The 25,116-nt window shown below is 37.5% G+C and overlaps 4 protein-coding genes across 4 annotated transcripts; all 4 read right to left on the reverse strand.

Moving 5' to 3' along the window:
• Positions 1–113: 113 nt before the first annotated feature.
• C922_02253 (hypothetical protein) lies at positions 114–1,436 on the reverse strand (the record flags this gene model as incomplete). Its single annotated transcript, XM_008817852.1, has 1 exon — positions 114–1,436. One exon carries the CDS (start codon positions 1,434–1,436, stop codon positions 114–116), a length of 1,323 nt encoding a protein of 440 aa, XP_008816074.1.
• Positions 1,437–8,319: 6,883 nt separating this feature from the next.
• On the reverse strand, positions 8,320–9,139 carry C922_02254 (hypothetical protein; the record flags this gene model as incomplete). The annotated part of the gene is made up of 3 exons (XM_008817853.1): positions 8,320–8,485; positions 8,620–8,687; positions 8,936–9,139. 3 exons carry the CDS (start codon positions 9,137–9,139, stop codon positions 8,320–8,322), a joined length of 438 nt encoding a protein of 145 aa, XP_008816075.1.
• Positions 9,140–16,240: 7,101 nt separating this feature from the next.
• On the reverse strand, positions 16,241–18,739 carry C922_02255 (hypothetical protein; the record flags this gene model as incomplete). The annotated part of the gene is made up of 2 exons (XM_008817854.1): positions 16,241–18,301; positions 18,539–18,739. 2 exons carry the CDS (start codon positions 18,737–18,739, stop codon positions 16,241–16,243), a joined length of 2,262 nt encoding a protein of 753 aa, XP_008816076.1.
• Positions 18,740–21,794: 3,055 nt separating this feature from the next.
• Positions 21,795–23,341, reverse strand: C922_02256 (hypothetical protein; the record flags this gene model as incomplete). The annotated part of the gene is made up of 2 exons (XM_008817855.1): positions 21,795–22,334; positions 22,550–23,341. 2 exons carry the CDS (start codon positions 23,339–23,341, stop codon positions 21,795–21,797), a joined length of 1,332 nt encoding a protein of 443 aa, XP_008816077.1.
• Positions 23,342–25,116: the final 1,775 nt, after the last annotated feature.

Consider the following 25,116-nt stretch of genomic DNA (forward strand, 5'->3'; position numbering starts at 1 on the left):
GTGGATACCCTTCCTGGGTGAAACGTAGCTCCATGTGAATTATTTAATTGGGTTGTTTGATGTGTGGAAAAGGAAGGGATAGAGAGCCCATGTATTTAACTCTTTTCTTCACCTCACAGCGCAGTTGCAATTATGCCGAACTGTGCGATGATGAGGATCCAACTGAGAAGGCGTGTTGCGGCGTAACCAATGCATACCTTCAAAGAGCTGTTATATTTATACTTCTTGTTGCAAATACATGCAAGTTCCCCCTTTTTTGGCGAGTTATTGCATGTTCCGTAGTCACAGTTTATGTTGTTGAGGGTGCACACTGTTATGTGGGAAACGTCGAAGATAGCTTTTTCTATTTTTTGCCCATTTTTATCTATACATGCGCATTCTGATGGGTCTGAATTGACGAAACATTCTATTCTGAGGCAAATATTCTCGGCTGAGTTGCTTTCCTTTTTTTGGCACTCCCCCTGTTTATTTCTTACGTGATTTATTGGACACTCATCAGTGAACGCATTGTTTGGGTTTCTGTTTTCGTGGTTATTTGGGCTTCCCTGAGCGGTATGAGAATGTGTGTCGCTGCCTTTATCTTGGTTAGCACCAACTCTCTGTGTATGTTCCCCATTTTTCTGATCGTCGTATATTTCGTTTCCGTTCGATTCGCTTTCATATGTTAGAGGGCGCGGTTTCCGCATGACCGACTGACTTGCCTCATTCGTCTGATTCGCCCCTGCGTTCACCTCATCTTGATGCCTTATGCACGCATTAGTTCTTTTGTCGAAATAATGGTTCTCCTCGCAGGAGCAGAAGGGTTCTCCATCCATCCGCAATGTGCACATCCCACTATTACAGATGAAGTTTTTACATTTATCGGCATTTAAGGCGTGTTCATTGTCTACTTCATATTTTAGAATACATTTGCAGTCACCGAAGGGGTACACACCATTTTTGGTTGTTTGCCCTGGGGTTAACTCGCCATTTATTTTTTCCGTTTCACTGCTTTCCATCTCTTTGATGCAGCACATGCATTTGATTTTTTCATTTAGCTGCACTTCTTTGTTGCATTTTTCTTTTCTCTCAACTTTTGCGTTAAGTGGCGGACTTAAATTTGAGAAATCTGCTTCTGGGACGTTTTCTATGCCGAGACTTTGGAACACATAATTTGTGAGATACTCACATTTGTTTTTGTTTTTACACAAGAGAGCATTTTTATCATCGATTTTTTCGAGAGAGTGAATTATTTCGCACTGCTGATTTATGTAGTAGTTGTAGTTGTTGCACTTTTCCTGGTTAAGGCTGCCAACGTGCAGTTGCCTGCCATTCGGTTCGTAGGTAATTTCAAAATCTGCATCTTTTATTGTTTGCGGATCCGCCGTCTTGGCGCTGTGAGGCGGTAAGGAAAGAGTTAAGCGGATTAATAAGAGGAAAAGCAGAGTGGCAGACATTTACAGAAATGGGGGAGCAGAATGGAGGTCGTGTCAAAACGGAGGTAGCATCAAAATGGGAATATGTTGCTTTCTCTGTGCATATATAGCATGGACGCAGAGGTGGGGGGAAACTACAAAGAAACAGAAATGCTGTGAGGGATAAAGTACAAAAACTATTCTTTTAAACATCGTAGAACCAATCTGGGCCTTTTCCACAAATCTGATGCACATACCGGGAATAGGAGGGACACTAAAGCGATGCTGAACTAGGCGATTAAATTAAAAATGGAGAAAAAGATGCAAAATTTGGTGACCTGAACAAGTGGCTAACATAGGTAGCGAAAAAGAGAAAAAAAAAAGAAAAAAAAAAGCCAAAATATACAGCCAAAATATACAGCCAAAATACAGGCTAAGAAAGCTAATATTCCTTCTGTCTAGCTACTTTTTTTTTTTTTTTTTTATATGCCTCAATTTATATGAACCACAGAACGATTGGAACGATTCCATACAGAATTGCAAGATGTAATCCATACATAGATGTGATGGTCATCTCTGATACTTGACACGAAATTAAGCAGAGAGGAGGACCAAAATGTACGTATAGACGGGCCAAGGGTAAAAATGCCACTCTCTTTCAAAGTGCATAAAAGCGTAGGTAAAAGCATCGACGAAGTGACTGCGAAGGGGATTGAAAAGAAACAAATGATCCAGTTGAAAATTACAAAATCAGTAGCTACCTGGTTTGGTTTTATCATTTTTTTTTTCACAAATGTTTATACGCCTTATGCATGGTATGTACATAATTGCCGCTGCACAACTGCTGCCACCCCACTAAAGGAGAGACATCGCCCCACACTTTGATATGTTTTGCCCCATGTTGCCTACATCACCGTTTCATGCTTTTTTATTTCCTTCTTTTTCTGATGTGTCTTTTGTTTCGAAATGTCATGACGACATTTCTCAAAAAAGCAGCATTTCGATGCTTTTTTAACGATATAGTGTGCTGTTATTTTAGCCATGATGATTAATTTTTTTTTCTTTCTTCATTTTTATCATTCGTTTTTTAGCACGTTGATTACTTTTACAAAATTCTGCATTACGGCTATAGCGCCCTTTTTGCAGCTAGGCGGTGGGTTTACGTTTAACAGGGGAGGAAGTAAAATATTTGCAAAATTTTCACGTTGACGTATGCAACAACATTAAATGACATGTTCTTGGTCTTCTATTGGAGGCACATTGTCGCGATTGCGCGTTTTTTTCTCTTTTTTGTGGCAGTAAAGGTTTTAACGTTTTATTTATTTATTATATATCCATTCATTCATGTGCCATTACTTTGTGAAGCATATGATGATCGCCTTTCCTCGAAGTTGGGGTTTTCCCTTTGCTTCCATTTGTGGAGTATGCATCACCTCGTAGGTACCCATAGTGAGCAAACCTGTGTCACGCATTTTGCATTTCGCGCCCCCCCCTCTTGATCACATACTCTTCCGTTAAATGTTGCGTTTCATCCTATATTATTCACCGAAGCTTACATATTTTACTTAGCTCAAACACGAATGGCGCATTAGATGAAGGCACTGAAGCGAAATGGCAGTGAAAAATGCCCTTTCAGTACATGTAGAAACCTATATTGACGAAATGCTTCATTTGTCCTGGTGAGTCTTCTATTGCATTTTGGAAGAGACAAATGAGCCATGAGAGTGACCTGCATGTCTCTGCAGTTGCACACAAAATTGTACATATTCGATCACTTTTAATGTTCGCTCATTTTTCTTTAATTCGTGTATCCTGGGGACCTGAAACATGTTTTTTAAGACTTCCCTTTCTGTTTTGGCTGGTGCGTAATTCTCCGCAGAGTTACGCCGTTGGCCGGGGGAGCGACAAATCGCCATGCTTGCGCGCGTAAATGTATAGTCACAGAGGTACACAGGAACATTTATCTATGCAAGGACCGATAAGGAAACATGCTTCCCCCCCGCTGCATCAAGATTTTTTTTTGAAGAAGAAAAGGAAAACGCAAGATGTTTCTGCTAACTGTTTGATTAAGATAATTTCGAGATTGGGGGTATCGTGAGGTTACATGCATGTGGACGCATGAGATATACATGATTGTAGATATGACCGTACGAGTGAGGCGAATGTGCTTGAAGCCATGCACTCGCTGACTTGCTCAAGCACATACAGATGTGTGCAATGAGACATCAATGATCGAGCAAACATTCGGAGGTTCAAATGCTTCGTGCTCAGCTTAACAAGGAAGCGTCAGTTTTTCGCGCATCGGCACCCCCTCCAGAAGTTGTTCCTTGTAGCAAGCTCATATGTCAATGCAAGCGAAAAAAGGAAAAGGAATTATGAACAATACGATGGCTGTAGGGAAGGCACTAATGAAGTATCGCCATTTATGAAAATAATCAATATAAAAGATGTTGGATAGTGCTTGTGGCTAATCAGAGGAAGGGCGGAGAAATATGACCAATGGAGAGAAACTATAGGGTATCTTACAGAGGGCTGGGTTATAAAACATTCCCCCATGCATTAGCGCAGTCAATTGACACATTTATGCAACGTTAATCAATACAAAACATTCTATTATGGCATAACGGGCGAACTGAAAAGTAGTGTAAAAAAAGAAGGCAAATGATTTTATTTTGCACGCCTATTTCTTCCCTTGATCTTTGGATAACACTTTGAGTATTTTTCTTTAGGTTTGAATATTTTGCTTTACATTTGTTTAAGAAAGTTCATTCCTATGTAGATGTATGTGGTTAGTTACATTTTTTTTTTTTTTACTCTTCTCTTTGGTGTATTTTATTCAAAATTTTTCTCTTGTATGATTTTTTTCCCGTGTGTTGTGTTCCGCGTGTAATTTTATGAAGTGTGGTTTGCGGCAAGGATAAATTTATATCTTCCACGAAAAATTTTCCTATGAAGTTACGAAGAATGCAAGTCATTTTTACACAAGGGTGTCAAAGAGGAAATTACAATATGCGCCGAGTAACCTTGTGGAAAATATCATTAAGTGCGGGATGTTTAGCCAACCTTGGAATATAAAGGGATAAAAGGAAAAAGAAATTTTTTTAAGAATTTTTGAAGGCAGAAGAATCTACGGTCAATTTTTGGATAGGCATCAACCAGGAACACGTTTTATTAGGACCAACTCGTGCCAATAGGAAATTCACTAAGCATGTCCGATGGTGATCTGAAATAAATGACCAATTATGGGACATTTTCATACCTTTGGGGGAGGAAAATGGGAAGAAAATTTAAAAAAATGAAAAAAAAATTTAAAAAAACGTAAAAAAATTCTTAGCAATTTTAGAGGCTTCAAAATTTTATTCGAAAAATTTGGTAAGGAATATACACCCAAATATAGATGCTCATGAAGTTAGTAACACTCTTCTGTAAGTAAACACACTACGAGGGATTAGTACATTTTGTGCGCCTTTTGAAGCTCCCCCCGGATGATATAATTTTCTAGTCTGTAGTACCAGCGGATGATATATTTTTCCGAATTTACTATACAAGGGTTTAATCAGTTTTTACCCGTATGTAACTACCCAGGGATGACTATTTTTCCTGTCCATAATAAGGAGGTTTTTTCCTTGTGCTGCCTATAATAAGAAGGGATGATTTTTTCCTTGAACCTTTATAATACTAGGGGATGATTTTTTCCCCGAACCTTTATAATACCAGGGGATGTTTTTTTTTAATTTTTGAACGCAGAGGGACTTACCATGAATTTTTCGATTTGTACTGACCAGGAACACGTTTTATTCCAACCAACTCGTGCCAATAGGAAATTCACTAAGCATGTCCTATGGCGTTTTGTAATAGATGTGTAATTGTGGGACATTTTCATACGTTTGGGGAAGGAAATTGAGAAGAAAAATTAAAAAAATGAAAAAGGAACTTCTAAATTTGAATTGGCCATGAATGGAGCTCATGCCTTTGAAGTGGCCAATCGTTGCAAGTGGATTATGGCTTAGAGGCGCTAATGCCTGCTTTATTACACCCAATTGGTGCTTTAAAAATTCGCATTGCTTTTTCCAAGCAGTAAAATGTATTTGTACGTCGGGATCCGAATGGAATATATATATACGTATATATGTATATTTTAGTACCCAGCAGATAGGCGGAAGTGTTTATGACCATATATATGAGATGGAGGAAACACCTCTAAAAGTGTAGAAGGCACATAAAGAAAGGAACGGAAGGGAACGATTTTACTTAAGGCACATCGTGGTGTGCAGCCTGCGAATATAGTTTTTATATATGTGGTAATTACACCACGATGATTGTTTTCCGCTCCTCATGTGTTTTCCCTTTAAGAGAACTGGAGTAGCAGCTAGAGAATGCAGTAGTAATTGCACGGGCTATATATTTGTACAATACATAAAGGAAACTGTATATAGGGAAAAAATGAGTATTACCCTTCCCCCCTGCGCGCCTAATCCAGGTAGTGAACCCAGGTAGATGTCTCTGGGCGCGCAGTGAACTATTATATTATTACATTAGGTTATTTGCGTTTACCCTAATTAATATATAACATGGCCGCTTTCTCCAGTTAAAAACCTGTTGAGGGAAGGCCTGTGCCAATTATATGCTGGGCTGCGTAATATTACGGCGTGTGAATCATTTGCAGGTCGCTTCGCCGCACCAGAGGAATATAAGCATATGAATATATGAATGTATAAATCTATGTACATAGGGACGGTTATATGTGGAGGACGACAAGGCCCACTCTAGATATTTACGCCGTTATTGTAGCGCTCATTTTTGAGACGCTGGTCAATTTCGAAAGAACGAATAGAAAAATGAGCTAGTTGTTACCTAGCGGAATGTGAAAACCTCGCGGGGTGCACTATGTGAAGTATAATAGTATTCTAATAGGTATATATATATACTTCACATAATGCACAGATTGTAATGCTCCGTAGTTAGCAATCATCACTCATAACTCATCATAATCTGAAGCATAGTTAAGAATCAATTTTTTCCATATATTAAATCGTGGCACATATAGTGCATATATGTTACAGTGTATAACTACTAATTTTGGACGAGCACGGGGGCGGCACAGAGTGAGCAGAAGTATATGTGCATATTTGCAGGTATATGTTATATTATACCTAAATAGAGCATTATGGCTATGCTCGCTTTGCGGCGTATTTCCTAAGTGTGAAGTTTAAAGTTAGAACAGCCTTAACGATGGATGTCTTGGTTCCTACAGCGATGAAGGCCGTAGCAAAATACGATAGGCAATGAAACTTGCATTCTTGCTTGTATCTCTGCAAATCATCATCAGAATGCTGAATGTAAACTACACTCCAAAGAGGCCTTTTTACCCAAAAAAGGGTCCTCTAAATTTTGGTAGTACTTCTATTATTTTTAAGAAATTTATTTATAAATTTCGCCTACTGAAGTATGGATTCACGGCAACTGTGCAAAATGAGGCTCCTTCAGTGTATATATATACATGTATATATTGGTGGAGCGGATTGCGCGGGAAACGAGGGAGGATCTCTACATTTGCCCATAAACGATCGGATAGATTTCGAGACGCTAAAAATGTTCCTTGTCACAGAGCATGATAGAAACCTTACTTGATAAGTCTTCATGTTTCGGTTCAATATTGCATACCACTTGTAGAGATATACACGTGCAGAATATACTTTGTGCGTATGAATCAACAGTAGGGTTTTACCCGAGGAAGGGGAAGAAAGGGTGCCTTGCGATAAATTTTATTGTAAGGTATGCGTATTTTCCTTCTTTCATATTATCCGAAGAGGATTTCCTTCGTGTGTCGTGAATTGGCCAGGAAATAGCCCGAGGGTCGGTGCGTTAGAAGGATGTGCTGCATATGTATGTCTCCTTATGCGAGTCGGTTTCTTCGGGCTATGAATTTTTCTTAACCGTGTGTCCATTACTTCGGTATAAATGGATGGACAGTTATAAAAATTCATCATGGGTGGAGGAGGATATTAAGATGTTAAAGTAATACTTGCCCGCAGAGTTTCTTTTCTATTCAGGTGTGTTTTACACTTGAGTAGAAGAATCTCTCTGTACGGTAGGGCTAGTAAATATTACTATATATATATGGATACTCATGTATATATATTTATTTTACAGTGTATTATTTTGGGTCTATATATTTTCCCCCCTCGTGATATAGGTTTTGCGTGTGGGTATTTGTGGCAGCCTGTGTGCACTACCTATAAAACATATTTCAGTATTGAAGGATAAAGGACATAATAGAAGGGCAGATCCGCCGAATTTAAGCATATAATTAAGCGGAAGAAAAGAAAATAACAATGATTCCTTTAGTAACGGCGAGTGAACAAGGATTAGCTCAAAAGGAAAATCCCTTAGTTTGTGCAAGCTTACTTTGGGAATTGTCATGTTGAGTAATTTTCCAGATGAATGATTTAGCATTTAAGCGAAGTGAGCAGGAAAGCTCCCCCTAAGAGGGTGAAAGGCCCGTAGTTTTTTGCTTTTTATTTTTTTGGAATTTTACTTGTGGAGTCGTGTTCTTTGAGATTGGAGCACAAATGTGTGTGATACATTTCACATAAAGCTAAATATGTGTAGGAGACCGATAGCAAACAAGTACCGTGAGGGAAAGATGAAATAGTACTCAGGAATGAGCCATTAAATAGTACCTGAAATCGTTAAGGTGGAACGGATTAAGAGAGGAAGAATAGTAAAGTGGGGAAATGGTTCTTCCGAATTATTTTTTCCTCTTTATTATAAAAAGGATTATCAGTGAATTGGGATAGCAGAAACGAAACCATATATGTTTTTTGTATATATGAAGACAGGGACGTAATGGATATTGCGATCTTCTGTGCTTTAAAATTATTGCCTCTAGATTTTCGGATTTAGGTCAAGGCAATATAACGGTTTACTTGATTTTCCCCCCAGGAAAATTATATATCCTATTTACTGAGGAACCATTTAAATAGTAAAAAATTAAGTCTTTTGTTTTCTTTTTTTTACCTTTTATGATAATCCTAACAACTTTAGTGAACTTTCTTAACCCACCCGTTTTGAGACACGGACCAAGGAATCTACCAAACATGCGAGTGTATATGTATAGAGCTAAACAAGTTTATCACTTTTTTTGTACGCGACGGCATATTTTGTATATATGTAATTTGTAGAATGAGGGAGTCTTTATAATTTTCTCCTGGGCATACAATACCGGTGGGCAGCCATGTATAATGCTGTACCGAGTAAGAGCATATTTGATAGGACCCGAAAGGCTTTGAACTAAGTGTGGTGAGACTGAAGTCAGTCGAAAGTCTGATGGAGGGTCCAATTGATACCGATGTAACAATCGTTCATTTCAACTGCATTTAGGGGTGAAAGACCAAACGAAAAGCCTAATAACTGGTTATTTTCGAAGGATCTCTCAAGATCGCTGGAGTTTGCAGCATACGCAGTTATTCAAATGGAAAGGTGAGTATTTTGTAATCTGTTTGTATGCAAATGCGTGTACAGGATTACAATATATATACTTTTGGCATGAGACCAATGGATCGTATCCGGTTGCGGGTGTCACTTTCGTTCGCGGGGTGATATTTCGTTTGCTGGGACGAATTCTCTCTCGATTTTCCGAAATGTACTATAAGGAAAATGTGAACATAGTTTAACACTAAGTTGTACGTCATTCCAATTTTTGGCGCCTTCTCTGAATTTAATGATAACTCCAAGTGGACCATTTCCGGTGAGAGGAAATGGCTGTGAGGGTTCGACCTAACGCCTGGATAAGGTGCCTAAATATTCGCTAATTAGATCCCATAAAAAAAGGTGTTGGTTTGTACTGACAGCAGGACGGTACTCATAGAAGTCGAGATCCGCCAAGGAGTGTGTTCCAACTCACCTGCCGAATGAACTTGCCCTGAAAATGGATGGCGCTAAAGCGGATTACCGATACCGGGCCATAGAAGGAATGAGATGTAACATTGTGACATTTTCATGTTGTCACCCTTTTATGAGTAGAAAATCGTGGGGTTTTGTGTCGAAGCGAAATGCGTGAGCTTTCGTGGAACATTTCCCTAGTGCAGATCTTGGTGGAAGTAGCAAATATTCAAATGAGAACTTTGAAGACTGAAGTGGAGAAGGGTTTTTTGTCAACTGTGTTTGTACAAAAGTTAGCCGCTCCTAAGAGGCAACCGAAGGGTTGGAAAATGGCCGGGAAAAGAGATTACACAGTGTATGCATATATATTGTGTGCATACATATATATATACGTATATCTATGTATGCCACACATGTATAGGCATACGTTGTGTAGTTCTGGCCCCCCCGCCTCCTCAAAAGGGAAACAGGTTAACATTCCTGTGCCATACGAATGGTATATAAAACATAACGTTCAGGGTTTTTTTTTCCAGAAAAAAACAGAAAGGTGGTAACATAAATAGCAAATGAACTCCTTAACATAGGCCTTACATTCGAGGTGCGTTATCTTTGCACTTAACTTTGCGGCAAACCTCGGAGTAGCAATTTACTTGGAGAAGAGGTATGCTGAACCTGCATATCGGAGAAAAACCTGCACATTGGAATGGGAATCCCTGTTCTTCTATGCAGTTCTTCTCCGACCTTTGTAGTAATAGTAATTCTTTTTTTTACGGAATTATTCGAAAGCGTAAGGACTATCCTTGAAAAAAGGAGGGAACAAGTAAATTTTGAAAATAGAGGAGAAATTCCTGTTCCAGCGGGGAATTTTGTTCCTCTTCACATTTTCATATATGCTGAATACCATTGTTGTGCGTACCGAATAACCGCATCAGGTCTCTAAGGTTAGCAGCCTCTGGTTAAATAGAACAATGTAAGTAAGGGAAGTAAGACAAATTGGATCCGTAACTTCGGGATAAGGATATGGCTCTGATGATACTAAGCGAAGATCCATGATGGGGTGGTTAGTTATTCTTATAGGTCTGGGGGTGAACGGAGGCGTATATATATGAAGGCTGTTCTGGATGATTTTTCATCCGTTCATACTTTTTATATGCTCGTTCTGTTCCCCCCTGCTATATATATTTCTTTACACCCTTTCTTTCGTACTGCGAATGTTATCGTATTTCCTATTTAAGTGCACTGCACCAGCGTGTCTTAAAATGGGGCAGGCCATGACTGACGTAGATATATAAAGTGTCGAATCAGAACTGAAACTGACAAGAGGAATTTGACTGTTTGAGACATAGCACTGTGAACGCCCTCAGAGAGTAGGTAACATGTACGTGTATGCGTATAATGTATATATGTTTATGTATAGGTACTCTATTGGAGCACACTTGACGCAGTGTGATTTCTGCCCAGTGCTTTTGAGTAACCAGAGTGGCTGTAATTCAATAAACGCACAGGCAAATGGCGGAAGTAGTTGCTACAGCTTCTAATATTAGCCAAGTGTTTCGTCATTATGCACGCCCTCTGATTCTTGCTAGGGGCTTATAATACTATGAAGCATAGGGCCTGTGAGACGGGTGTTCTATCTGTCCCTGCATGCCTTATGTGGTAATATATTATATACCTATGGTTTAGATGACGGCCTGGCGATTTTAATAATGCAGATCACTTAGAGCAGATAAACAAAATTCCTGCTGTCCCTACTTGCAATCTAGCGAAACCACAACCAAGGAATACAGGCTTGGTTAAATCAGTTGGGTCATAGAAGACCTTATTGAACTCGACTCCAGGTAGGTTCTGTAAAAAGGCTCCCGATTGTGTAGCATAAGTGGGAGCGGAATTCTGAAAGATGTTTCCGCGCAAGTGAAATACCACTCCATCCAAAGTCTTTTTACTCATCCTTTAGTGTGGGGATCAAAGGAGCAGATACGTATGTAAAAACGTATGTATTATGCTCTTCCCCTTAATAGCATTTTATGGAGACACAGCCTAGTGGGGAGTTAATTTACAGCGCCACTATATTTGCCTTTCATCTTTTATTTCGATAAAGGGTGGAAGGTATAATATGTGAATGCAGTTAGCAGACTCAGAGAGAACAGAAATCTCTTGTGGACTTTGCGATATAAGAAATGTCTGTTAAGGTAGTACTTCTTCTTATGGGGGAGTTGTATGGCCTGTAATTATCACGTCCTTATTCCTGCGAGGACGTCATGGTATGGGCATCGCGGAGATGCGTTTGCGCACACGTATATATGTATGTATGTGCATATGTACATACGTACATATGTACGTAATGCAATTGCGTATATCTGCGTATGCCCCCTTCCATATGATGTGCAAATAAGGGGTGATAGGAAAAGGGTTATAATAGGGATAACTTTCTTGCGGCCGCCGAGCGACTTTAGCGACGTAGCTTTTTGACCATTTTGTAATATCAGCATTTCCTATCATTGGGACGAAGAAGTCCCAAAGTGTCGGATTGTTCAACCGCTAACAGGGAACGTGAGCTGAGTTTCGGGCAGTCATGAGACTTGCCTAGTTTTTAACCTACTGATGAAAATTGTTAATTTAATAACGCATTGATAATGTGACGGTAATCCAACTCAGTACGAGAGGATAAGTTGGTTCAGACATTTGGTACAGGAATTGGTTGACAAACCAGAGTTCCGAAGCTACGTCTGTTGGATGATAATGGCTGAATACATCTGAAGCCAGAATCCATGCTGAATAAACATTACTGTAAGCGTGTTCTGTATAATTTGGCTTTTCGAATGTTTTGCTTTATAAGCAAACTGGAAAAAGAATAGATATATTTGCTTTCTTACTTTTGTAGGATAACAGTATATTAGTAACCCATCTGCCAAAGTATTTCTCAAAGTTGAAAGAAGAGAGGGGGTAGCATTGCGTTACAGAGATTGTGGCTATCTATGGTAGAAGCAGCTATGTTCTATTTTTTCCAAACTGTAGAGTGACATTACGCTTCCTTTTGCAGTGTGGTAGAATGAGCGGTTTGTTGTTATACCTATGCTCCCGTATTACTTTTTAAGTTACGGTCGAGGGTGGGAAACAACCGGGTTGCCCTTTTTTCCATTTTTCAGTTGCTTGAACCTGGGATGCTATGCGGCCTCTTCCCTTGTGAAGACTGCGAAGAATACTTTTCACCATAAATTTTATAATACAGAATACAATTAGAAAATTGCCTGTAGACGACTCGAATTCCCCCTGGTGCTGTAAACATGAAAGTAAATCTCATTTTACGATCTGTTGAGGCTCATCCGTGGGTGTTTAATTTTTTACAACCAAGTATTAGCGCACTTTTACTATTTGCGTATGCGCATATGTAAGTTCCTATGGACTACGTATGGATGCATAAATAATACACCCTACAAGTTTAAGTAAATCAACCTTTTGCTCATATGTCTTTCCTTTCGCGGGAACGGCCGTTCGGCGGGCGGCCGCCAAGCCTTCGTGCGTCGTGTGCATTATTGGCTCAGGATGTACTTTGGTATATGCGTGGCATGTACGTGGCATGTCCTTAGTACGTATGTGGGCTATTGCCTTATATACGTGCTTTGTATATTGTATATGTATCTATGTGCTTAGGTATATTGCCTTATGAAGGTACTTATGCATGTACTTGGTATTTGCTTTTATATGTGCTTGTATGCAATTATGTATGTATTTGAATATATGGCTGTGTGCGAACTCTTATTACTTATGAATGGGCGTATGAATGTAGTCATTATTTATGTCGTGTGTTTGGTCATATGGGTATATGCCCATATATATCCCTTAACTATATGTGCTTTATATGGACTGAAGCATGGGCGTTTCTTTGTGTCATTGCATGTGAACTTACGTATTCATCTGAGAACACATTTACCCTTACGGATGAAATTATGTATGCAGTTGTATATGCCCCTATATCTGTGCTTATGCATGGACGTATTTATTCACCAGTGTATATTATATGCCCCCATGCGCATTCCTCCATGGGCGTATTTAAGCAAATGCCTTAATACTTATAAATTGCCGCATGCGTATGCCCTGTGTGCAACATTTTATTGCCCTAATAAAATTAAAATCGCATATTGAACCGTCAGGCAAGCTTGCGCTCTTTACAAACGCATTGGTCTAATGTAGGAGGTGGAAGAAGAGGAAAAACTAAAATGGTTGTGTATGCCGGTTAATGTTTCTGGCATTTTGGTGGCGCGGTGATGTTTTGGGGTGGGGGGATTCTTCACTCAAGAAGTACAAAACTTATTGAATGAAAACATTTCCACATGTAATGGAGCAAAAAAGGAGTCATATTACGTATGATATGTTTCTGTCCCTCTAGCATTCCCTTTCAGAGTCAAGTCATAGCACTCACTCCATGGGTTCGATTTCGAAGGATTTTTGCGCAATACATATTTTTTATGGAATTTGAAGATGTAAGCATTTTTTTACGTCATATGTACATTTATATACGTTCATCTGATATGGATATATACAAGAGTTATGCATTCGCCCTATGGCGGGAAAAAGAAAGTGTAAAGATGGGGGGGAGCATTAATCAATTTTTTCCTATGTTCCTTAGGTATTCAAATGTTTAAAAAAAAATTCGCTTTTTAAGTCCCTTCCTTTGTAAATTTCATCATTTTGATGGTACTTCATTTAAAAATTTATCGCGGAAAAATTTCATCCTTTGCTCCCGACCTAGTATACCGAGTTAACGTGAAGTGTATTTAAGCCCCTATATTTGACATTTATTTTTATTTTATTTTTTCATATGCGCTGGGGGTTGCAAGAAATTATTTTATGAACTAAGGGAATGACTTATATGTTGTGTTATATGCACTCAAGTGAAGAAGTGTTATGTCTGCTACCTAATTTTTACGTTATCTACAAAAATGTACATAGATTATGTACGTGGGTGTTATCATGGGGAGTGTCATTTTAAGAAGCAATTTGTGAAGGCATTTCCTTTCTTTTTTTTTTTTGTCCTTGTCTATGCAAAATGGCCTTCTCTAAAATCACACTGAAGTGAACTGAGTTCCCAATAAATATAACAGATTGACGGGGGGAGGAAAAATCACCTCATTTTTTTTTCGCAATGTAAACTTTTTTTCCTTTTTTTTTTCTTGCTTTAAAGAGAGTCCTTTTAAATGTATTTGACGTGTGTGTGTGAAGAAGGGGCGTAATTTCCTCTAAATTCCTCGAAAAAAAATGTAAAAGTTTACTCCTATATGTAACTTTAAGATGAAGATATTGGCTTCTTTAACATATCGGATGAAAAATGTCGCGCTGTTTTACGAAGTATACTTGGAGAAAGAAAATATTCATTAAGGATTATAAGGTGAGCTGTGCCTTCTGAGAGAATAGCATATCAGCCCTGCCGTTTATGGGTGACACTTTTTTTGTATCGCGCAACTAGTTTCAAGGAAAAGAACAATTATTTTTTACACCAAAATTTTCTAACCTTTGGTCACTTCTTTATATGTAAATATAACAAAAAATATATGTTCGTACATGCGGAAAAATGATGTAGGAGTGGTTAGCAAATTCTTTCTTATATTTTCACTTTAAAGGAAGCAAAAAAAAAGAAAGAAGAAAAAAAAAGCCATCCTTTGTTATTCATATGTAAGCGAAAGTGCCAAATGGAAAATATAAAATATCTCTGTATAGCAACAGAATTTTGAAAATTATGATGTGTACTGCACAGTGCACACAAGTGGTAACTTATAATGTGCGCGTATGTTCAGTTGTCATTTTGGTTACTATTTAGGAGCATAAGAAATTCCGCCAAAAAGTTAAAAAAATAACTGTGTACGATAGTTTTCCCCATTTTATCATCTTATTTGTTTCTGGAATTAAGTGAAATCCTTCGAGTAAGAGTATTTTTTTGTTTTTTAATGCATAGGTTAACCAAAAAAATTGTGAAGTCAACGTGTGTGAGAAACCTTTTACAATAAACTCATATGTTAGTGCGTAAAAAATTCTTCGTTCCATATTTTTTTGCTGCGCACTTTGTCAAGACATGTTAAGCTAATACATTACCTTTTTTTCGCTGCTACGGAGAAGCTATTACAAATGCGAATCATCGTAAGTAAATGTGACGAAGCACGTTGAAAGGTGAAAAAGAAAGAGACTCGGCAATTTTTGCCGCGGTGTTTAAATTGTATACGTGCACATTGTTTTTTATTAGCCCACATATATGCACAGAAATATATGCATATTTAGCAGTTTAGCACGTATGTGCGTCTTTTTAAAAAATTCCAAAATTTAAAACTTACATTTTGACGAAAACAAAACAGAAAAAAAGGGGGTTGGGGGCGCAGAGGAAGTGGTATACTATACCCTTTCCGCACATACGAATCAAACCATAAAGGAATTTTAAACAAATTATAAGGGTGAACAAATAAATAAAAGTAGCCATGAGCATATGGAGATACGCGTACCAAAAAAAATATATATTAAGTTAAAAGCTAACTTAAGTTAACGATTTAGCATCACGCTTTGATACATGGGATGATGCATAATTTACAAAGAAAGGGCGATTTCCGCGATCACCACGGTTCCAATGGATGCGTCTACGCCGTAACATGTGTTAAATGCTACCTGTTACCTCTGTCCATGCTCATGGGAATCCACTGAACGTGAATCCCCATGCACTATTTTTAGACTGACATTCTTCGTTTTAAATATTATATGACAAAGTGGAACGTTTCAAAATATCTATCTAATACGATCTAGAAACCATCATTTTGTGCATTCCCTTTTTTTGACATCAAACGGGTAGGGGTATTATGTTAGCTCCCTTTCGAATTTTCCATTACATGTATGCACAATTACAGCGGCTGTGTGAGGGAAATCCGCATACATGTCGATTAAGTAACAAAGTGCTGGGACTTATAAGAACTTATTTAAATTTCCTAATTCACTTCGTCAGTTTGATCGTCAGCTTTATCCCTATTTTTCTGTGCATTTTTTACAGCCGCTTTTTCCCCTCCTGGGGCGGCCCGCTCTCCAGCCTGCTCCCGTTCCTTGGACGCATTCGTCAAGATCAACCACTTCTTCTCCGCTAGCCAGTGGTTTTTCAGCGAATCCAAATATTCGTCCAGAATTTGGAACTTTTCCTCCTTCCACTTATCCCAATTTAAGGAGTCATCGCCTTGCAAAAGCATATTCCCTTTTTCCCTTTGCCAGCTCCTTATCGTCGTGATTTCCATTTCATTTCTTTTAATCCATTTGATCCATTTCTTTTTTTCTTTGCGTTCAAAATATTTTGCCCATTTCCGACTTTCCCATTGTTGCCACTTTTCGTCTTCGTGAATTTTCCATTCTTGTGATGTCCATTCTGTCATTTTTTTCTCTCTCCATTTATTCCACTCAGTACGTATCCAATGATAATACAATTTTTCATACGAATCTGTGAGGTCAATCCAGATTCGCTTATTATAAGATTTCCAATTTGTGTCCAACCACTTACTCCACTGTTCTTCAATGTCCAAATCTTTTAACCTGATTTTCCCCTCATTGATATCTTTCAGAGTGTCTGTATTCCAGAATATCCATCTTTCCTTTATTCTATTGAGGATATTTTGAAATACTACATTTTTCTCAAGAAACCACTGGTTATCATTCCCTAGTGAAACCTTCCAGGTATTGTATTCTTTGTCCAAATTGTCTATCCAATTTCGAAATTGTTGTATTTTCCATTCCTCCGAGTGTTCTTCTCTTTCTGGTTTCTCCGAGTCATCTGTTCTGTCACCTGCTTTTCTTGCTTCAGATGGTTGCGTCTTAACTCCTAATAATTTTTTCTTAATCGTATTCATTTGTGAGAGTATTTTTTCCTTCAACCAGAATATAGCATTGTTCAGAAAATTTTGGAAGTGAGACTTTGCAGCTGGTTCCGTCTGATGTGCGATGGGTGTCGATTCCTTTTCGATTGTCGCATTGGTAGTTTTCTTGTCGGATTCCGCGAGAGGTTTTCTTATTGTTTGTGCTGGAGATTTGTTGTTTCCTAAGTTGGGATCCCCTTTAATTGTTACCTTAGTCACTTTTTTTGCTTCTAATACAGGGGTGTTCCTTGCTTCTACAGCAGGGGATTTCTTTTCTTCTACAGCAGTGAACAACTTATTTGCTTCTACAGCAGGGGTCTTCTTTTCTTCTACAGCAGGGAATAACTTATTTGCTTCTACAGCAGGGGTCTTCTTTTCTTCTACAGCAGGGAATAACTTATTTGCTTCTACATCAGAGATATTCTTTTCTTCTACAGCAGAGGTCCTCTTTGCTTCTACATCAGAGATATTCTTTTGTTCTACTGCAGGGGTCCTCTTTGCTTGTATGCTAAATGATTTATTTGCTGCCACGTTAGGCAAATTTTCTGTTGATGCGTTTAGAGATTGTTTGGACTCTAGATTAAGAGGATTTTTGAATTCATCGCTTGGATAGTTCTTCGTTATTGTGTTTGGTGATTTTTTAGATTCAACGATTTGTGATTTTTTTTTCATAATATTAAATAAGCTCTCATTGGTTATGTCGGGGCAGGTTTCTCTATCTATGTTACCTTTACTAGGTATAACTGCCTTAGAAAATTTGGATCTACGTCTCCGCATTGCAACTTCCAATTTTGGAAGTATGAAAAATTTATGTTTTCTTATATGTGTCAGATTTTCGCCTTCCAATTCGGAGAAGCTATCTCCCGGAATATTTGAAAATGTATGGCCATCTCTTTTCGCAAAATTTTCCTTCGTTATGTTTGGAAAATATTCGCCCCTTACGTGACAAACAGATTGGTCCGTTAGATTCGAATTGGTTCCAATTTCTACGTTTGGAAAGTTTGGATTTACAATTTGATCGACAATTTTGTCTGTTCGGTTGTAATCTTTATCTTTGGATGAGTGTGCACTCGTATCATTTTTTTTAATTTCCTCAAAATGGGTGTATGACAAGTCATGGTATCTGCGAAGTTCCCTTCTTTTGATGGGGTTCTACAAAGGGGGAATTTTAAGGAAAATCGTCAGATGGGTTGCTATGGTTGCTCCATCGATGGAATAGTTTTTATTATTGCAGTTTTTCAATTTAAATGTATAGGCTATCTAGAGAGAGTCATATATATGTGAGCGGGGGTATAGCTACAGCTTGCGGAATAAATCGATATATAGCAAGGATATGTGGCATCCGTGTACGTATGGACAGATAAGCGCTCTTGTGCAGACTATCATTACCAAGTTAGTGAGGCACGTTAACCCATAGTGTAAAACAATAGACATAGCAATATAGATATAGCATAATGAAGAATTCGGGTTACTTCCTTCAGGTATGTTCAGATACTTGGAGAAAAGTAAGCTATAACGAGCAACTTCCTCTTTTATAAAATCATCATTTTTGCAAAAAGGAAGCCACTTTTCTTCTAGACGCTCAAACATGGTGTAAACAAAAAAAAAAGAAAAAAACAATTCCAATGGAAATGCAATATTTTTATTATTTCTACTAAAAAATCATTTCTGGTGATGACATTTCGGGAGACTAAAAAATGGGGGCCTTCATTGTTATGCCAAGAACAAAAAGAGGAAGAATAGGCGAGGGGGACAGAAGTAACATCGGATAAGAGTGAAATTAACGGACGGATACACTGCAAAAATAGACCATCATAAGAACGGGGAGGCAAAAGGACGCACAGGTGAGAACGGATAAAGCCATAAAAGCTAAAAATAATAAATCGAGGAGAATAAAACGAATGGTATTCAAAAAAAAGTACAAAGCGGGAAAGACATAATGCGGAAAAGGCAAAAAACTAAAAAAGTAAAAAACACAAAAGAAAAAATTGGAAGAACCCCAAAAAGGGTAAAAAAAAAAGTTATATGGAGAGGTACCATCAATACTGTTGCTCTCGTACACGCTGAATTTTGATTTACTGTACTTTTTATTTTTGTTATATTTTCTTCAGGAAAAAATTATATATATAAAATTAACAAAAATCGGGCTTCCTTCTATTGGAACCTATAAATGCCTCTTTTTTATGTTTTTATATTTATACCAGGAATTTATATAATATAAAATGCATATAGTATTAGCCATTGTAAACAAATTTGTTGTGCTATAACCACACAAATGAAGAGAGAGCGCTCGGAGTTCTTTTTGCGGAGGAGCAATTATATGTGTTTGCTAATAATTTGTAATAAAGAAATGAATTGAAAACATCTTACCTATTAGCCTCTATGCACAATATATAAGGCTTAATCTATTTTTTTTGAATAACCCCATTGTTGTGTACTTTAAATTTTTTCTTTTGTTAAAATACAAAAGTTCTAATTATTTCGTAGTAATTTTTTTCTTTCGATAGCTTATCTTTACGAACATCTTTTTCACAAGTTAAAGGTTTCGCCATTTTCTAGCAATGCTTTTTTTTCGTTTTTTTGCCAATAAGGTACAACTGTAAGGCAAAGAGAAAAATTAGGATTAATAATGTTGCCTATTGTAATATATATACCTCCTCATATGTGAATATTTTTTACAAGTAAGGAGGTGACACTTTGTTATGAGGATTATATTCCTAGCAGAAAACAATTAACATGAGTGTTTTCTTTTTCCCCTTTTTTGTGACTAATGCGTAAGTTAAAATTTTCAAATGGTTAAACTTTCCAATTAGTTAAACTTTTCAAATATTTAAACTTTTCAAATTGAGGTGTGTGTTTTGTCTGTTATTATTGTCGCCTATGCGTCAGTTGTAATGGGTGGGGTGGGTTCTTTGCTTTCTTCATGTCCACTGTATTAAGTAGAATTTGTTATTTTCTTGTTGGAACGACTATGTTTTATGCGTACTACGAAGTTAACTTTCCTATGGTAGCGTTTTGAAGTTGCTACCGAGTTTCTCTTAAAGCTTCGTTTTTGTTCCGTCTGGCTGGAGTTATATTTTTCTCTTTGCAGTGATCCTGATGGTGAGAACGATGGCAACTTGTAGGTACTTCTGTGTGGCTTACAAGGGTTGCGCTTTAATGACCGCTGCGTTTAATGATTTCAACAGCTATTATGGTATCTGTGTGTGTACTGTTATGAGGTGTGTCATGCTTGTTGGTGTATATACATTTTCGCCATGCTCAGGGCTTTAATTAACGTTTTGCAATTGTAGAAATACAAAGGCAATGCGGGATGTTGCATATAGGCCGTTAAATTAAATGCATGCAGCAAGGGGAAGGTATTCTTTGCGGCTTTCTTCATGTTACGTACGAGCGAACTAACAACATCGTGAGTGACTAGATGAATGGTTGTCCTTCCTACTGATATGCATAAGTGGAAAGGTGGATGTTGTTAAGTCCAGATGGTCCCACTGCGAAATGTGTATAACAATTTCAGGAACTTCTTCTTTCTGCGCAATTTGGCAGTAAGACTTCAAATGTGTTATTCGAATTGGCTACTGTACTTTCGCAGGGGCACTTAAGAAACAGAGTGCAAACCAAAGCGCTTGAACGTAAATGTAAGTAGAAATGTTTGCTGTTAAGACCATTTAAAGGAAAAACTAATTGTGTTATTTCTCCCTAGGTATGCATTCAAAACGCGCTTTTGCGTTTATACATTATTGTAGAATCGGGTAGAATGTGGATGAATGGGGTGGATTGTTAGCAAGTGCAAACAAGTTACATCGAATGACATGAAGATAAAGCAGATTTTATGAAAAAACAGAAAGGCAGGAAAAGGAAGGGCGAACGAAAGGCACTCCGTCCAATATATTTACATAAAGAATTTAAGCTGTCCATCGTGTAACGCTTGATAAATGAGATAACGCTTGTTAAAGAATCAGTTTTCACATTTTAAGAGAAAGAGGGGGTGGGGTATGCTAATATGATTATCATGATTTTATAAATGTAAATTTGTGGTTCGTTTGGTTCCCCTTTGCAAAAGCGAGCATCTTGTTGTAAGAAAAAGTAATTAAACAAAAGAGGGTTGTGAAAATTTTCAACTTAAGCTAATCATAGAAGGTGAAAAAAAGAAAGAAATAATAAATATATATATATATAGAACTAATTGACTTAATTGGGAATGATGCATTTTAACTGTGGATGTTTGTGCAGCATAAATTAATAGGACAAAAATGAAAAGTGTTGTAAACAAGTTTGTTGGTAATATCAAAATAATGATCATAAACAAAATGAGAGTTTCGTTTAGGGCTGCTCCCCGGATACAATTCTCCCTTTTTTTTTTTTAAATGTATAAAGTTTATTTATTTATTTTTTTTTTTTCCTCCAAAAAATGTGTTATCAGCTTGGTACAACATTTTCGTTTTGGCGAAATAACATTATGTATTTTTTTCCTTTTCGCGTTGAGCGGCATAGCAATTTGACCTTGCTAGAAGGGTTATAAATTAATTACTTCTCCTGGATGAGTTGTAAAAAGGGTTGTTATTATTTATTATTTACTACATAAATGTTGTATTTTCCCCTCGTCTCCATTTGCGCCACTCTTCTCGTGCCTATCAAAGGGTGATTACAGAACAACGTATTTCTTTCCGTTCTTGACTAATTCTTTATCCTCATCTGACATTGTTTTTTGAACTTTTCTATTTCTAAATAGCTCCCTGCAGACATCCAAAACTTCTTCCTTGGTCAACTCCATCACTTCCTCGCCATTGTTGTGTAATGGGACGTATATATCAATGATGGTCAGTCCATCGTTGTGTTCATTTGGGAATACGTAGGTATGTTTTTTCGTCAAATTTTCCACATCGATTTCGTCTGGTAAATTTTCTTTTTTTAATTTTGCTAGTTCCTTTTTACTTAATCCTTTCGCTTTATGTCGTGACGACCTAGCCCCATTATCATGGACATTCTTCTCCTTTTTTTCGTTAGTATCCTTTCCCTTGTTTGGTTTCACAGGGTAAAAAGCGTAGTATTCATTTTTTGATTTATTTCCTCTTCCAAGTACAGCAGGGTTTATGGTGCCGTCCGGGTTATAGAGTTCCTCGCCATCAGGGGATAGCTCTCTTCTGGGGTATCTTCCGTCTACGTCGAAGTCATCAGAGAAGTTCTGTGGTAAGGAAAATGGGGAATGGCGAGTGTGTACATAATATGATTAAGCAGATGACGGGAGCAGAGTGAACATACAAACAGAGGTGTATTATGTATACAAGAACAAATTTGCAACAGGTGGAGCTCATTCCATTCGTCTTCATCGAAAGGATGGGCCTCATGGGGTATATCATTACGACTTGACATAAGGTCCCTTGTTTGCGCTTCACTTACCTTTTGCAGAAGGAAATAGAACAAAAAGAATTGCATGACAATGATACCGACAGTTATAATCGGATTTAAATGGATCAGGCTTTCGGGAAGATTGGCCCAGAAACTTTTAGGGACAATGGCAGTAACGTCTTTATTTAGAATGGGAGGTTCATACGTTTTCACGAGATTTCCATTGTTTGGTAAATTCCTATGTGACGTACCAGCTCTGCAGTAGGACTCAGGTTTGAATACGTTGTTCAAGTCGAACCTTGACTTGAGTGCGGGTGGAATGTCTTTTTCATTTTTTTCTACCAAGTGCCAATCGACGTGGTTTGTCAAATAATCTTTCTTTCTGTTAATCCAGTCTTTGAAAAGTAAATACTCGTCAGATGTACAATCCATGTCCAGTTCCTGAATGTATATATCTCTTTCGTCTAGAAACTCTTCTACTTCCCCGAGGACATCTCTTAAATTTTTTGGATATTTATAAGGGGCTCTTTTAAATAGTGATAAATAATCTAAGGACTCGATTTTTTCCACCAGGGGGTTCTCTATAGATGTTAGCCATGCATCTTCCGGAGATGTGATGCCAAATAATTTAGCCTTGTTCAGGATAAACTCGTCACGATTATCATCCAACCAGTGGTTTAAGCTTCTGTAAATTCCTTGGCATCTTGGATTACTTACACTATTTAAATCATTGAAGTTACTAATGAAGTCGGAAATAATTGACGTTCTCCATTTGTTGTATTCTTCGGACATTTGGGCCAGTGGGCTCATTTCAGTTAGGCTCTCTATTACATGGGCCTCCATTTTGTGTTAGTTGTGCTTTTGTATTTTCTTCTTTTTATATGTGTGAATGGAACTTTTTAATTATCAAGGACGTTTACAAATGCGAAGAAGTGGAGAGCACGTTTTGTCTTTGAAATGTGAATAAACAGGGGTTGGGGGGACTACTTTGGGGGTGAATATTCCCTTGTTCTACTTAGCTGAACGCGGCGTCCAGGGGGAGAGGACCCCTTGCGAGAGAAACAAGCTAACAGCGGAACAAGTAGAATATACAGGCACTATGCAATGCGACTGGTTCTCTAGTTATGCAGGTTTGCAATGTTCCTCCCAGAATTAGGAATGCACGTATGTGGTCTTTACATTCACATGAGTTATGAAAAAGGCACCACTAAAAAAACCTGTTCACATGTACATTTATATTTATACTTAAATGTCTGTCCCCCTTTTCCGTTTATTATGGCAGGAGACACGTATAACATCTTATAGTTCAGATGCATACTCGCAGAGTCTAAATCTTGAGGCGGAAGATCTGTACAAAAAAGTAATCGAAGACGAATGCAGCATTTCTTGAGAGTTAAAATTGATGTTTATTTATAATTTATGAAAAAAACAGAATGGTTACTGATTATGCATAACTGTGGACAAAATGGCGACGCAGAAAGCGACATTGCAGGGCTTTGGCAGAATACGTGCATTGTCGTACATATATACATGTATATATTTATATATGTATATATATGCGTATACGTATATATATGTATATATATATATTTTTGCAAAGATGCGTATCGTACAAATAAATTGGGGCAGAAGCTCGCGGATGCAGGTCTATAGAACTGCTACTCATGTATTCGTAATATTATTTTTTACTCTCAAAATAATTTTGCTTGGCCAGAGGCATAGGCATTTATAGATGCAAAAATATCTATATATATGTACCAATGAGAAGAAAAAGGGAGTTTTTTTTCTTTTCTTTTTTTTCATTATTTTCAAAGAAAGCACGTTGCGCATAAAAATGATAATTAATAAATACTTGATACGGTAGAATTTTTTTTTTATTAAATTTTTACCTATAACAAACGTTTATATTGTAAAAATTAATTTATGATTTTATTTATTGTCGTATCAACGATAGCATACTAGGAAAAAAAAGAATGTTCACGCTACGGGACCAGGATAAATGTACCATAAGTTTTCTCTTGCTAATATTTATTTTTCTGCTTTTTTTTTTCCTCTTTTTTTCTTTTTGTACCCTACGTTTTGTTAAGACATAATTCCCCTTACTATTTATCTTTATTATTTCCTAATTCGTTTTGAGGGATTATTATGGGCTGGTTACTGCATACCGCCTCGATTTTTCGCCTCCATTAATTGGTGGTAGACATAAAATGGGATATACGTAGTATATGTATGTGCTATTTAGGTATATATACAGTAATACCTGTAATGTACACGTTGTAAAAGCATCTATGACACAGTACGATATACTGATGGGGCGCATTAAGCATTCATGCAACACGCATTGTATAGATATGCTCTCCACGCTGTTATTATTTTTTTCCCGTGAATTAAGCACAAATCATACCAATTAGAATAATGCAAAAATGCAGATTCATTGTGATGTGTACAATGCGAAGAGTATTTTTTTAGAAGGAGAAGAATTAAGCAAATTAAACTATGTGAGGGGATAGGTTTAATAAATTTATTTAGAATAGGTATTACCCCCCCTCTGTATGGAAATACTAGTATTCCAGGGCTGCTTTTATATTGGATAAGTTAACAAAGGGTTTACCTTTACT

The sequence above is a fragment of the Plasmodium inui genome, assembly GCF_000524495.1.
Source record: "Plasmodium inui San Antonio 1 unplaced genomic scaffold supercont1.7, whole genome shotgun sequence".
NCBI classification, from domain to species: domain Eukaryota; phylum Apicomplexa; class Aconoidasida; order Haemosporida; family Plasmodiidae; genus Plasmodium; species Plasmodium inui.